At 42.2% G+C, this 15,149-nt stretch overlaps 2 protein-coding genes across 7 annotated transcripts in view; both read left to right on the forward strand.

Annotated features, from left to right (window-relative positions):
• Nucleotides 1-7,558, forward strand: part of src (v-src avian sarcoma (Schmidt-Ruppin A-2) viral oncogene homolog) — a 29,048-nt gene extending 21,490 nt beyond the window's left edge. For both annotated transcript variants that reach the window (XM_020618971.1, XM_020618972.1), the window contains 7 exons: nt 1,499-1,648; nt 1,832-1,987; nt 3,491-3,670; nt 4,196-4,272; nt 4,362-4,515; nt 4,652-4,783; nt 5,088-7,558. In XM_020618971.1, the coding sequence (XP_020474627.1) occupies nt 1,499-1,648; nt 1,832-1,987; nt 3,491-3,670; nt 4,196-4,272; nt 4,362-4,515; nt 4,652-4,783; nt 5,088-5,296 (1,058 nt within the window). In that variant the 3' untranslated portion in view covers nt 5,297-7,558. The remainder of the gene's footprint in view (nt 1-1,498; nt 1,649-1,831; nt 1,988-3,490; nt 3,671-4,195; nt 4,273-4,361; nt 4,516-4,651; nt 4,784-5,087) is intronic.
• Nucleotides 7,559-8,623: 1,065 nt separating this feature from the next.
• The window catches only part of mical1 (microtubule associated monooxygenase, calponin and LIM domain containing 1), a 23,647-nt gene continuing 17,121 nt past the window's right edge, over nt 8,624-15,149 (forward strand). For 2 of the 5 annotated variants that reach the window (XM_020618987.1, XM_020618990.1), the window contains exons 1-7: nt 8,624-8,720; nt 9,472-9,575; nt 11,673-11,972; nt 12,743-12,950; nt 13,292-13,399; nt 13,556-13,651; nt 13,813-13,968. In XM_020618987.1, coding sequence (XP_020474643.1) covers nt 11,715-11,972; nt 12,743-12,950; nt 13,292-13,399; nt 13,556-13,651; nt 13,813-13,968 — 826 coding nt within the window. In that variant the 5' untranslated portion in view covers nt 8,624-8,720; nt 9,472-9,575; nt 11,673-11,714. Of the gene's footprint in view, nt 8,721-8,786; nt 8,992-9,471; nt 9,576-11,672; nt 11,973-12,742; nt 12,951-13,291; nt 13,400-13,555; nt 13,652-13,812; nt 13,969-15,149 lie in introns of those variants that run through there. The other 3 variants (XM_020618988.1, XM_020618989.1, XM_020618991.1) reach the window with 3 other exon arrangements.

Below are 15,149 nucleotides of genomic sequence, written 5' to 3' on the forward strand. Positions count from 1 at the left end.
AAGATTATCGATTTGTATGGGAGTAAAGTTAAGGTGGCCTCCTTCCACTGTGTTGGCAAACGGCACTGAAGTAGATAAAGATGGAATTATTTCCTTAAACTTGGTAACAGCATTGCCAGATAGACATCTGCTGTAGTGGAATTGTTTCCCACATAGAGTATAATCCATTAATGGAAATTCAAAAGTTATTAGAAAATGGTCAGACAGAAGAGGGTTATGGGGGAAAACTTTTAAGTGTTCAGTTTCGATGCCATATGTCAGAACAAGATCAAGAGTGTGATTAAAACAGTGAGTGGGTTTATTTACAGTTTGAGAGAAGCCAACTGAGTCTAATAATGAACAGAATGCATTGTTGAGGCTGTCATTGTCAGCATCTACATGAATATTAAAGTCGCCTACTATGATTATTTTATCTGTACTAAGCACTAAATCAGACAGAAAGTCTGAGAATTCACTTAAAAACTCTGAATAAGGAGCAGGTGGACGGTATACAATAACAAACAGAACAGGCTTTTGAGTTTTCCAGTTTGGGTGTGAGATCGCATTGAGATCGTACCATATTCCACCTGTATCGTCAAGTTTCAAATATCGAGCCCTGTTAAACAGAACTATCTTTCAGGGAGCTCTGAGGAGTGTTATGACTTTACCCAAGGTTTAACTGTCATTTAGTGGAGTTTTCTTTATGGCAGTATGAGAATGTAGCCTTGGGATGTAGACACAATTATTTAGTCTATGGTATTGATCAGCAGTTCTACCCAGAGAACGTTTGTCCTGGAATTTTGTTTAAAATAAATCTAATTATTTCTGTACCGCTGACCTCAATATGAAGCTTGTTTCAGTTCTGTGCCACATTTTCCTAAAAATGCACCGTTGAGAAGAAAGCAAAGACATGACACCCTGCTCTTCACTGTGCCTCCTGCTGTGCCGTGTCAATCGTGTAGCAGTGCGAGTACAGAAGAGAGACGAATCAGGCCAACGTGATGCCTGTGGGACTCGCAGCAGACAGATCAGATGACTATGTAGGTTCGTGTGTGACGTGCGTGTACAATTCAGGATTCCTGTAATGGGATATGTATCTACAAGTTCTGCTTAGAATGAGAAAAGTCACAAGGTGAGCAGGGATGGATGGAAAGCGAGCATATAGGTGCGCAGGAGCAGTGAGGAGGTAGCGGGCGGTTGGGCCACACAGAATCAGGACGGCTGAGGACCGTACACCCAGGGGCCATAGCCCAGTTCAAACAGTAAGAGAACGGCTAGGCGTGCCTTGGGCTGCCCTGTGATTCAAACAGAGTCATGCTGCCCTCTGGTGGTGCAACAAAAACATAGCCCCATAAAATGAACACCTAACGACTCTTTTTATTTCCAGCAGGTTTATCACCTGGTTTATTTTGCTTGAGTAAATTTATGATAAATGAAAGATTTCATCTAGACAGTGTGAATTGGGTATTATAGATTTCTTCAGATCATGTATTAACATATTTGCTGTTCTTCTTTTCAGGTGCCTACTGTCTGTCTGTATTGGACTATGACAACACCAAAGGGCTGAATGTGAAGCACTACAAGATCAGGAAGCTGGATAGTGGAGGCTTCTACATCACATCACGCACACAGTTCAGCACCCTGCAGCAGCTTGTCAATCACTATCGCAGTGAGTTCACTACAAATGAAAGGCACTTTAGCATCCAGTCCTCGACAGGGATCACATTATTTATTCATTAGATACTCTCGCAGGTTCCTGCACTATCAGGAGAATATTGTGTGATAATCAATGAAGTGGGCAGTAAAGAGCCTGACTCTACCACTGACCAGTCTCATTGTCTTGTCTCCACAGTGCATGCTGATGGACTGTGTCACAATCTAACAGACATTTGTCCTGTACTGAAGCCTCAGACTCAGGGCTTAGCCAAGGATGCCTGGGAAATCCCCAGAGAGTCCCTCCGGCTTGACCTCAAGCTCGGGCAGGGCTGCTTTGGAGAGGTCTGGATGGGTAAGCAGTGTTTTCATCTATTTCTTGAAGCTTTTGAGTCCAAACCCAAAAACAACGAGAAGACAAAGTTCCTCTTTGGACTTCTGGTTTTCTGTGGCTACACATGTTGATGGTGAAAGGAAGTTAGTTGTAAGCCACACTGATGTGCTGCTATGTGGAAGTAACCGCATGGCAGCGCAAAGTTTCACATCACTGCAAAGTGCACAGGGTTTTCTTCTTTCTTTTCTAATGCTGCTGTTATTGTTGTAGCTGATAACTGACGTTTTCCTGCTCGTTATGGAAATCTTTCATGGTCCCAGTCAGTGTGCCAAATGATCGAGGTGAGCTAACGCTAATGGAAATGTAGCCTCAGCAGGTCACTTGTCTTCTGTGATGTGGGATTTGACTGAGAAATAGCATTTCATGCATGTTTGGGAAAGGTCCCCCAGTTGGATGTATATGTGGTGGTTTCCATCAGAAGCTTGGTGTTTCAGCCATTTACCATCATGTTTAGCTGTTTCCACTGTTCATGCTTGTAACCATTTAGCCATTAATTCCACTGAATTGTTTGTAGCTACTCCAACTACTTATCCACTACTTGTGGCTATTTCAGTCAGTTTGCTTCAACATAGCAGTTAGTTTCACTTTCAGCTGATTATTATGTTTCAGCCACATTCCCTTGTTTGTTTGTGGTGTGGCGGTTTGTTGTTATCGCTCCTCACAATCTTTCCCTGTGCCCAGTGCTGGGGAGCAGTGAACTACATGTAAACTAGTTGTTTAACTACATGTACATTTTGCAGTAGCTTGCTGGTAGTTCAACTACATTCATATTTGCATAGTTTTTCAAGTAGTTCACTTACTTTTTGCCATTTTTTGTGTAGTTAACTACTGAAACTGCAAACAGCTTCAGGCCATAAAAGCAAAGGCAGGATTCATTTGGTTTCACAAAGCGTAACCTCCGGTCAGATGTGTAAACGAGAGATTCTGCTCTGACCAGTAAAAAGACAGGCTGGTGTTCAAGCTGTTCATACTGTCTAAAAAGTGCAAGTTGTGGCTGTTTTAGTCGTCAAGATTGTACAAGTCATAATGAGACAAGGGGCCCATTTTTTGACCAGTGCTCAAGTCCGTCAAACCGAAAAGGTTAAATATTTTTCTCTTTACTGTTTTAGTTGTAGTCAGATGATACAAAATCCAGATTTGTTTACAACAGCAATAGAACATTCCTCTGTGTGTTGATCCTTGTGAAGATGGGCTTGTTTTTAGGACACGTTTACTGTAGGTCTCCGGGAGTAACCAGGTGAACTACTTTTTCTCAGGGGTTTTAGTTAATCAAACTAGATTTCGCCTCAGGGTAGCTTCTTCCTCCACCATGAAGTACCCCTGAGGGCTCGCTGGTTGGGAATCGCTGAATAACTTTGTAGCAGCGCCGATGATTTGGTTGCACAGGACTCGGTGCTGAAAGCCGATAATGAATTGAGTTGAATCATTCGATGCTGATTTGACTCTTGTGACTCCTTTAATCAGCAACATGGAACGGCACAACACGGGTGGCAATCAAGACCCTGAAGCCCGGCACCATGTCCCCTGAGGCCTTCCTCCAAGAAGCTCAGGTCATGAAGAAACTAAGACATGAAAAGCTGGTTCAGCTGTACGCTGTGGTGTCTGAGGAGCCGATCTACATCGTCACAGAGTACATGGGCCAAGGTCAGCGTGAACTTCTACATATAAACATTCTCACAGTATGGCTCAGGACACAAGTAATGTTCTTTGTGACAATTTTTATGCTAAGCTAAGCTAACTGTTGGCCACAGCTGTAGCTTAGTGAAAATGTTTTTTGAGTAAATGTGAAGGTTTGTTCTGCAGAGACTGGCAGACGGTGTTTGCTTCTTTCATTAGGCTGAGCTGAGTCTACTGAACGGAGGCCCACAGGTGAAATGATAAAAACCTGGAAGGGGTTTGTAATGAGTGGAGCCAATCAAACCAAGTCAAGCATGAGGCATTTACTGCCTGAAAAACAGATGTTATATTTAGTGTTGCATTTAATAAAATGAAATTTGACAGTTCCCATTAATAATTACACTTTTACCATCACATTTTTTCTTATTAAAAGCTGCTTCCTTTTAAAGATTTCATGAAGCAGCACAACAGGACATTAACACTAAAAGCAGAAACCTGACCACAGTAGCTCCTACACTTATACTAACCAGCAGTATGTGTCCCTGTTAATAGGTAGCTTACTGGATTTCCTAAAAGGTGACATGGGCAGGATGCTTCGCCTCCCCCAGCTGGTGGACATGGCCTCACAGGTCAGTAAAAACATTAATAACTTGTTACTGTATAACAAAGATGAATCCTCCTTTCTTGTCAACAATCACAGACATTGCCTCTTTCTCAGATTGCTTCAGGGATGGCCTACGTGGAGAGGATGAACTATGTGCACAGAGACCTGAGAGCTGCTAACATCCTGGTGGGAGATAACCTGGTGTGCAAAGTGGCAGATTTTGGTCTGGCTCGCCTCATTGAGGATAATGAATACACTGCCAGGCAAGGTAAGGCCACCGAAGGGTGCAGCTTAGCTTCTGGCATTTTTCCCACAGTTTCTCTGGTGGTTGTTCACTGTCTTTAACTTGTGGCTGCTCAGAATGACATGATTTTATCCTGCTAATAAGCTCGCCCATCTTGCAGGAGCCAAGTTTCCCATCAAGTGGACCGCTCCTGAGGCTGCTCTGTACGGCCGCTTCACCATTAAATCTGATGTCTGGTCATTTGGGATCCTGCTGACTGAGCTGGCTACTAAAGGCAGAGTGCCCTATCCAGGCAAGGATCTTTTCTTCAAGCCTTGTTTCAGCCTGAGAGATTAACCTGCGTATTTTTAGATTGTGTGCATCATCTAGACTTGGGTGCTGACATCATGCTCTATTAGTCATAAGCAGTCATGACTCAAACTACGGGTACGTTTCCACTCTCTTATGAGCACCGTCATGGCTCCTCGGTCCTCAAGACTTAGAATGTGCTTGGGTGACCCGGAAGTTGTTCTAGTCAAACGAGGATGTAGGAATGATGGTATAAGAGGCTTGAGACGTTCCCAACATCATGTCTGTCTTTGTCTTTGTCCTCCCAGGTATGGTGAACCGGGAGGTGCTAGACCAGGTGGAGCGTGGCTACAGGATGCCGTGCCCAGTGGATTGCCCCGAATCTTTGCATGAGCTGATGTTGACCTGCTGGAGAAAAGAGCCCGAGGAGAGGCCCACCTTCGAGTACCTGCAGGGCTTCTTGGAGGATTACTTCACCTCCACGGAGCCTCAGTACCAGCCAGGAGAGAACCTGTAACTGGGGCCACCGTGGATATGTGCACGCGTTTTGCATGTTTAAAACTGTCCATCTGTTATAGAGTGTGTAGACAAGTACGTGTGAGGGCACGTATGTAGAGTTCAACAGGGCAGAAAGCCGACAACGCTCTGGGTACAATCAGTAACTCTCTGGCATAAAGGAGCATCACTGGGACGTTCAACCTCTCACCAGTTTTCATTCCAAAGTCATTGTCATACTGTTCATCGTTATCAGCTGCGAGAGCTTCTTTCAAAGGAAGGGACTGAAATTATTCTGACTGTGTTACACAGCGCTTTGTTTGTCATTCGGTATCCTACACAGCCAAGCAGGTTTTACGACCTTCCTTGTGTTTGTACGGCGTCCCACTGTAACTGTATGATATACATTCCCCAGGTATTCTTCATGCACTCATTCACCTGACAGATCTACCAGTTTGGCAGCATCAATACATTTTTTTACTACATTTTCTTTGGGATACTTTTTGAAACGCACATGCTCAGACTCTGTCTTCCATTTTGAGAAGCATCCATTTGGAACATAAAATGATTTGCCAGGATACTGTGGATCTTCAGATTGTGTTATTAGACCCGGATCAACTGGAAATCGTTCAGGTGAACACTTTTACTTTACAACCATGCTTCCCCTGTGCCAGGCTGAGGCACCTTCTCCTTCTCCAGCTCGGAGCGTGTGGTCTCACCCACCAGTTGGACAAAGTTGTTTATCGCTGTGGTCAACGTAGAACTCCACAAAGAAGAGAAGAGGTTGAGCTTATTTCTCTAGTTTCTGATTGTGACTTTTCTTACAAACAAATGGCTACTAATCACTGTCAGTCACCTCAGGATGGAGAAGACTAGAATTTTGTGCCAATGAAAAATCTCTTTTGTACTCTCTTCTACTGTGTAAAAGTGTATTTTACTACTCTGAACATTTCTTACAATGAAGGTTAAGTTGTGTGAGCAGAGAGTGTGTTGTTCATCTCAAGGGATAATCTGCTGTTTTGTGATCCTGCACCTGTCTACAGTACCAACTGGCTCACCAGCACCGTTTCAAGGTGTCGTTACGTTTTATAAAGCATTGAAATTAAAGTCAGATGTGTTCTCCTTCACACTTCCTTTTAGTTCTGACCATTAATATGAAGATTAATATTTTTAATCAGCCTCAGTATGTCCTTAATTAGTGCTTCTTCAGTCGTACACTGGAGATGTTTCTGTTGTGGTCATGCCCTCCCCCAGCCTGTAGGGGGCAGACCAGGTAGCATTCCCATAAACAGCATGTATAGCACATAAACTAGCATCTTGAATCTGATTTGTAAATAATTTATGCATATACCATCTTTATAATTTATTCCTTTTAAATTAACCCAGCTGTTAATTTTGCTGTCAGCTCATCATTCAGACTTAATATTTATGGTACTTTTGTGGGTTAAATAATAACAGACAATAATGATATCAAATAGATGCATATAAACACTTTTACATTACAGGTATGGTTTTCGTGCACGTGGTTCTGTGATACTTAACTTTGCTGTGCATTTTCAATATGACTGGCAGAATCGATGAGCTCGCTCTAGACTCCCTGACTTTTTGTACAAGTTCAGTCTTGGACTCTGGTCATACCAGCATTATTCTTTTCCATAATGCAGTGGGAACCACAGATGTTTGCATTATGATAATCTTCAAATCATGCTGGTGCTGGTAAATGAGCAGGTAATCGAGTGTCACTCTCACCAAACGTTTCAGTCTTTCTGAGGGCACCTGACCAACGCGGTGCGTGTTGCAGTCCTTTGCACTTCAGCTTGGTTTTCACAGAGCACTACTGATTATGATGAAATAGCTCCATATAGAAGACTGTGTGGTTGCCTCAAATAGAAGGAGCTTGATATTTGCGTAGCGTCTACTATGTCCTGTGGACATGGGTAATGCCACAGTGGATGCATTGATCTATACGGGTGCAGTGAGGTGTCTGTCATCAGCCCCTTCTTTTCCAGGCCTGTTTTTGAGCAAACGTGGTAAAAAGTGCACATAAAGGGTCATATTGTCTGTATGCAGCCTTGCTTCCAAACCAAGGACATTTCCTGTGGGGTTCTTTGGGTCTCCTTTCTGGCTATGCAGCTATTTTTTTTAAATCTGTGATAATCCTATATATATACTGTGTACTCTTTTCTACTGTAGTCTGAGACAATTCTCAGATACATGGCTCTTTGTTAAATCCTACTGAACATTATTCAAATTTGAAAGTGCATTTGAATAAATCTGTATATTGCCAACAGTCCTCTCTTTTGATTGTTGACTGAATGAATGTTTCCTTTAATCAGAAACAGCTCGGTGAGCTCTTCATACTGTAAAGGTAAAGTAAAGGTCATAATCACTGCTATGCACGCTTTTTCATTATGTAGATTGTTTAGTATCTAAAAATTAAAACCAGGAAGATTGTTTTTGGAGATATTCATAAGCTAATTCAATAATAACCTTTCAAGTTGTGGAAAATGTAATTACCACAATCCAAAGTGGGTAGGATTATTATAGTGGTACAGAGGTTTAAAGAAAATACCACTGAGTAGAAAGCTACTAATATGTTTGTGGCTATTTGGAACAAGCACAATAGGGCCTACACATCAAATCCACTAAGACATACTATATATATTTACAGTATATAATACAGCATACACTGGAGTTTATGGTTATTTTCCCAGCCTAAAAACCTCTTTCATCTTTAATTACACTTCTGATTATAAGTAAATCATATGTAACATTGTATTATCTTATATGTGTATTGTACAGTAAACTACTTATGTTTATAAATCAAATGTACTGCAGTGCTGGAATAAGTACAACCATTTAAAGAAATGCCATTCCAAAGACGTGCTCACATTCTACTTATTTAAATACACAGTTTTATCAGCAAACTACAGCGTCCTTAAAGTGATCAAAGTTAACTTATTCATTATGGAAACCCCCCCCCTGGTGTCATGTTTTGTTATATTGTTGTTAATATGTGTTACCAGATGTCAGAACCACCCAAGTTTAGATGGTGATCTGTTGGAGTCATAAGTTAAACCAGGCTGGAAGCCAGTGGACCTTTATACAGACCTGGTGTAGTAAAAGCTGTTCCACCTCCTCCACCCAAAGTTCTACTCCACCTACAACAATAAACCTGCTATCAGTGCAATCAATCAATCAAACTTTGCGATAGGTGACAGTGTCTTAGTCACAAAGTCCTTCAACTGTGGCATTCGTAGGACATTTATTTAGCTTTGTTATTATTATTGTTGTTATGCTGATTTACACACCAGTGATCCGTGCGTGCCCCTGGGTATCCACATCACCTATAAGTGCTCGTGACGTGCGCTGCAGCTCGCTGTGTGTGGTTTCAGCTGAAAGTCCCGGAAGAGGCTCTGCTGGTGCAGTATAGACGTGAGGTGCAGGTGAGGCTCGTTACTTTTAAACTGATTAAACTGATTCAAAATCGAACAAGTAAACGACGCCAAGGACGTGGTTTCACGCTCCTATCGCGACTTTACAGCGGATAATGTCACATCAGGACGCATTTAATGTTAATTTAATGACTTCACAGCGCTCATGTGTGGCTCGAAAGTGCTTTTGTATTTTGTTTTCACTGTGATTGGAAGCTGTGCTGTAAGTTGAAGATTTACATTTTGCCAGTCTGATGATGTGCTGCTGCTTTCTGGGGACATCGTGCGTATCTCTTGTGAAAATCCATGAACGAATGAAAGAGTTTTTAAAATCATAAGTCTAGATATGTTCTGTGTCCACACAGCTCGATGCTCAGAACTTTTCTTTATCCTTGAGCTGTGTTTGCTCCTGTAACCAGCTGCGCCTGCTGCCTGCTTTGGCACAGCTTCTTCATTTATAGGATTCCCAGCTCCAGCTTGTGCCTCTCATGTATTACTAGTATTGATACCTCCAGAATCAGGGCACTGAGTGAAAACGGTCACTATCAGTTCCCCAGGCTCGAGTGTGTGACTTGGGTGGATGTAATACACGCGGAGCGCACGCTGGGGCTATAAGCTTCCTGACATTGTTGTTCTCCTTAGAGTTTGTTTTAATGTCTGTGTGAAACAACGGACGTCTGTTGAAACCAGATAAGTTCAGGAAATGACATGTCTTTCTTTTCTCTCCTCCTTCTGCCACCTCTCATTGCCGCCGCCCCGCCAGGTTGGTGGTCAGTGTTTGGCCCTGCCTCCTGATCCACATCGTTGTTTACACCTGTAATAAGGTGGGTCAGTCCAGGTCAGTCCACCGACTCCAAGGGAAACCAGGTCAGTTCTCCTTTAAGTCCTGGTTGTTTCTGTCTCATCCTGTCCACACCAGTCTTGCTGAAACTTGTCTCTTCTCTAATTGCTTAACAACTGTGAGTTGGTGCTGTGTGTCAGCTTGACTACAGCAGGACTTGAGCTTTTATGTGGTTTGTTCTACTGCTACTCTACATCTTTAAAGTTGGTTAAAACAGAAAATGTAGCACAGGGTATAAATACAGCAGCCTCCTTGAGAATGTTATGACAGTGCCAAGATGATCATTTGAGCTATTTTTAGTTTGACAGGTTGCCTTCACAGGCCTCCTCATACCTGTTAAATGCGTTTTCTTTGTCATAGCTCCATTTGCAGCCTGTTAGGGCACTTCTACCTTGATATGCAGATGTCAGGAGGCTTCTATGCACGGGAAACAGCAGATCTGATGAAAGCTGGGCACATATTTGTCTATAATTATTTTAAAAATCAAAAGATTGAAGTGCCTCTGGATGCTCTTTAGAAACATTGGTCACATTAAAGCTGGACTGCCTTAATGTTCAAGCCATGGAGGTTTCACATGCATTTCCAGAGTTATTTGTCTATTTAATGTAGGTTACGACTGGGCAGCTTGTTATGGCGATGGATAGAAAGCTACAGAATGTCATCATAATGTTGTTTTGCAGTGAATATCTACAATCAGTGGTTCAAGTGTCACAGAGGAATGTTGGATTGAAAAGCAATTTAAAGGCAGTTTCCATCTTGTTCACCCACATGCCCGAGCAGAGTCGTGCATACACATGTTGCAGTGGTCTGTAATTATTAGCCGCTGTGTCTCAGGTTGCAGAACGATGCACGAGCGTTTGTTACAGGAAATGTCAGCCACAACACGAACAGTACATAAACAGCACTGTGTGCATGTTTGAGCATTTCATGTTGCAGATAGAAACGTGTTAAAATGTGGTAGAGGTGTTCTGTAGGAACAGCGCTGCAAACATTCCTTTTATTGCTTGAACGCAATATTGACCTTTAAGGTCAGCATTAGCCGATTTGCCCGTGGTGCCTCTAGGTTTTGAAAATGACCCACCTTAAGTACATGTTGACAAATGGATTGAACAGATGAGCTCATTTTGTATATCGAAGGTAATGGGACGTTTCTAAAGAATTTCTAATTACCTGAGTAGAGCAATGCTATAACTGTTCAATGTTTTGGACAGTATCAACATGACCACAGGAGCTTTACGGCTGGGCAGCCAATTGTTCATCACCTTTCACAGTTGTCTTACTCAAATCTATTATTGATCCTACTAGAGCTGCAATAATTACTTCATTACCTGATTAGTCGATTGACAGAAAATTACTCTGCCAAATGTGCTTTTGTCATATGATGGTAAACTGAATAACTTTTTGGTTGTGGTTGAACAAAGCAAGCTGTGAGAAATTGTAACAGGAGTTTTCTACTATTTCCTGAAATGTTATTATCTTAAGCATTAATTGATTAAGAAGAAAATACGATTGGCACATTAATCAATAATTAAAGTAAGTTGCAGCCACAGGGACAAACTCCACAGCCCTCATTCTTTCTTTGCCTTAATAGAGCACCACACACTGGTGGTGAACTGATGCATCATCGTGGGTTGACTCGCGTCCTAATTTCCTGGTGTTGACGCGCATCAGCCAAAAACAGCTTCACGCTGTTTGTTTGTGACCCGAGGTTCCAGTAGCTGACCGCTTCCTACAGTAGTAATACACAACAATTCTTCCAGTCCAAATGTGGGAAATGTTACTGTATATTCTCACTATGTGTCGTCGTATGTTTCTGTTAAACTGTGTAAATTTGCGCTGAAACTAAAGACAGGCTCATGTCTGGAGGCAATGTGTCAGAATGACTCCTCAGCTGTGGGCGGCTCGTAAAAAGGAAAAGATAAGTAAACCATGCTGACGAAGTTGGTAATGACTCAGCCAGCCATCTGACAAGATGTCTTCAGCTTTTAAACAGCTGGACTATAATTGGAGACTATGAGGAAGTAACTTCTCATTGCACAGTAGGCATAAGAGTGAAAACACAGGCTTTAATTATTTACAGTGAAAGGAAGTGCTAATACCATGTGGAACTTCCTCTTTTACAGTTAACTAACAAAGCCAGCGACTGAAGGAACCAGTCCTCCACTATGGCGAGCCAGGACTCTGTCAACCCTTCACATGCTACATTTGACCTCTACATCCAAGCGCAGAGTTGTAAGGATGTGAAGCATCACTTTGCTGAGCTCTGCCAGCAACTGGACATCGATCCTAAGGATTATAGGAGTTTCTACAGCAAGTTGAAGGAAAGACTGAACTACTGGAAGGCCAAAGCCCTGTGGACAAAGCTGGACAAAAGGGCATCTCATGCAGATTACCAGCAAGGAAAAGCCTGCACCGGAAACAAGGTACTGGCAACCAGTCAATCTCAGCTTGTTTGTGTATTCTCAAAGGATTTGGAAGCAAGAGTTTGACTTGAGATTTCTGCCTTTTTAGTTTAAAGATGTTTGATGTCGTTCTTGGTGCAGAACAGTGATTAGCGCTGTCACCTCACAGCAAGAAGGTTCTTGGTTCAAGCCCCTTTCTGTGTGGAGTCTGCCTGTTCTCCTTGAGCCTTCGTGGGTTCTCTCCGGCTTCCTCCCACAGTCCAAAGATGTGCAGCTTAGGTTGACTGGCCACTCTAAATTGCCTGTAGGAGTGAGTGTGGTTGTTTGTCTACATGTAGGAAGCTACAGTACATGAACAAAACCCACAGAGCCACAGGGAGAACAGGTAGACTGCACACAAATTCGCAGCCCCGGTCGTCTGCGATGTGCGAACCCAGAGGCAGCAATGCTAACCACTGCCGCACTGTGCTGCCCAACAAATTATCAGATGTCGCTGGGATTGGACTAGAGCTCAGTCGTCGTTCCTCGTGCACGTTTTGATTGGCTGATCAGATTTAGAGCAACCTTGTCAGTGGTCCTTTCCAGCAATTTTTGAAGCATACTGATTGGCCCGTGGAGGATATGTCATCATTCCTGTTTGGCAGGACTTCAGTGAAACCAATTCATCATGTGACTTAGTTTTTAACTTTGCACTAATTGGCCTACTAGAGGGATTATAAACCTGCTTTCCTCCGTCTTTGACTGTAAAGGTCCACATTGGCAGTTTTTCTGATTTCCTTCTACTGTCTCAGTGTCTTGTATTGGGTGCGGGGCCATGTGGACTGAGAACGGCCATCGAACTGTCCCTGCTGGGGGCTCAGGTGGTGGTGCTGGAGAAGAGAGAGGCATTCTCCAGGAATAATGTTTTGCATCTGTGGCCTTACACCATCTGTGACCTCCGTGGGCTCGGAGCCAAGAAGTTCTATGGGAAATTCTGCACCGGCTCTCTGGATCACATCAGTGAGTGACTAATGATGGTGCGTTAAGCACTGTTCTGTACCGTCACCCAGCTCTGCAGTTGTTTTGAAAAGCTTTCAATAGTGCTGCAATTTTGGCTTGATCAATAAACTTTTTTAAAGATATATCTTAATTTGACACGTAAATAGTTTGAGAGAGTAAGAAATTGATCAAAAACTGTATTCCATTAATGGGGACGTTACAGGACCTCACCTCTGTGTGAATTTGAGTTTTTGGAGCCTTAGTGGAGAGTAGGACACATAGGCCCTGAGTTTTCTGTTGGCATGACTGACTTCAGTGCTAGCATCTTGGTTATCTCACACATATCTCCTGTGTGTTTTCAGGCATCCGTCAGCTGCAGTTGATTCTATTGAAAGTGTCACTTCTCCTCGGGGTGGAGGTGCACACTGGAGTGGAGTTCCAGGGCTTGATTGAGCCCTCAGGAGAAAACGGTACATACATTTGTGAACCAGCAATCACTCCCACCATTAGCTCTGCTCTGTATGTCCTCTGATTGATTAACCGATAATATTTATAAGCCAGCAGTATGTAAAGTAGAAAAAATGATGAAATCTGCCAGGGTACATAAAAGTTAGTGTTTCTGACAGGTTGGATGGCCAAGCTGCAGCCCGGCTCGCATCCTGCCACAGCCTTCCAGTTTGACGTCTTCATCTCTGCTGGAGGAGGCAGGTTTGTCCCTGATGGTGAGACAAACACACATGCAAACTAGAATCATTTCTGTTCCCACTGTTGCAAATAGGGGGCACACACAGCTGTGGTTAGACACTAACTTCCTCTGGCAGTCTTATTCAGTAAGTAAGCTTTCATTAGTCCAGTTTCCTCTTTCTTCCTTTCTAACTCTCAGGTTTTCAGCACAAGGAGCTGAGAGGCAAGCTGGCTATTGGTATCACAGCCAACTTTGTTAACAACAACACTGCTGCTGAGGCCCAGGTAGCAGAGATCAGCGGTGTGGCTCGCATCTACAACCAGAAATTCTTCCAAGAGTTGCTCAGTGAGACGGGTAGGAATCCAAGTCATGCTAGGCTAGATGGAAAAGGATATGTTGATTTGCAGGGAAGCAGCTGTCGGCTTCATTTCAGTAAACTGTTTTAGAAATTGAAGGAAGAACACCACTTATTTCAGATTAACTTCTTTTATACTACAGCTTGTGCACAGTGAGAACATGAACTTTTAGCCACTGAGCCATAGCGTTTCTAATAGGAACATGGGTGTTTTTTTATTAGCATTTTATTGTTGTGCCTTTCTGAAGGCAACTCTCAGAGCATGAAATTAATGTTCAGTGTTAACTGTGAGGTTTGAAAAGAGCAGCAGTGCTGTTAACCTGTGTTCCAACCCCCAGTTAATTTCCTGTGACAAAATGAACTGATGAAGTTTGCTCTTCCTCTCTAGAATGCACTGCACACACCAGCTTTTCAGGAACTATGACCTGCTACCTTCTAAACTCTGGTCACGCCCATTTTAATGGCTTTTTCTTTCACTCTGAGTCTCCATTAAGTTTATATGATAGGAAAACATGACAGTAATAGAAACCACATAAATATGTACTGTACTTTTTGATTTGATTTGATTTATTTATTCTTTCAAGCATATAAAGACAGTTGATATGTCAACACACACAATTTCACACATATCCAACAAATGCTAATCCAATATCAATTTGCTTATACCTAGTACATGCTTGAATGGATTAGGAAGAAGTCAGACTTATCCAGTCCTACCCCATGACATCATCTTACCATCATTGGTTTGCAAGCAGTATCTCTACATAAATAATTCTCTTCTACACCACACAAGTAATATACTAAAAAAATATAACAGTGTTAACATTCTTACATAATTACATACTTAGATAATTGTCTTCTATACCACACAAGTAATATACTAAAAAATTATAACAGAGTGTTAATAATCATACACCACACCCACAATGTTCCATCTAGTTAATCATTAAACCTGTTCTTGCATATATCTTGATTGACACATACCTTTATATTTATGTTTAAACTCGTCAATTCTATTACTATTTTTTATGTCCACACTTAAATTACTCCATAGATTTACCCCACTTATGGAAATACAAAATCTTTTTTTGGTTGTACATATAGCATGAATTTTATAATTTAACTGACCCCTTAAATTGTATCCCCCTTCCCTTTCATTAAATAGTTTTTGAATTCCACC

Source organism: Monopterus albus, unplaced genomic scaffold, assembly GCF_001952655.1.
Source record: "Monopterus albus unplaced genomic scaffold, M_albus_1.0 scaffold212.1, whole genome shotgun sequence".
NCBI lineage: Eukaryota > Metazoa > Chordata > Actinopteri > Synbranchiformes > Synbranchidae > Monopterus > Monopterus albus.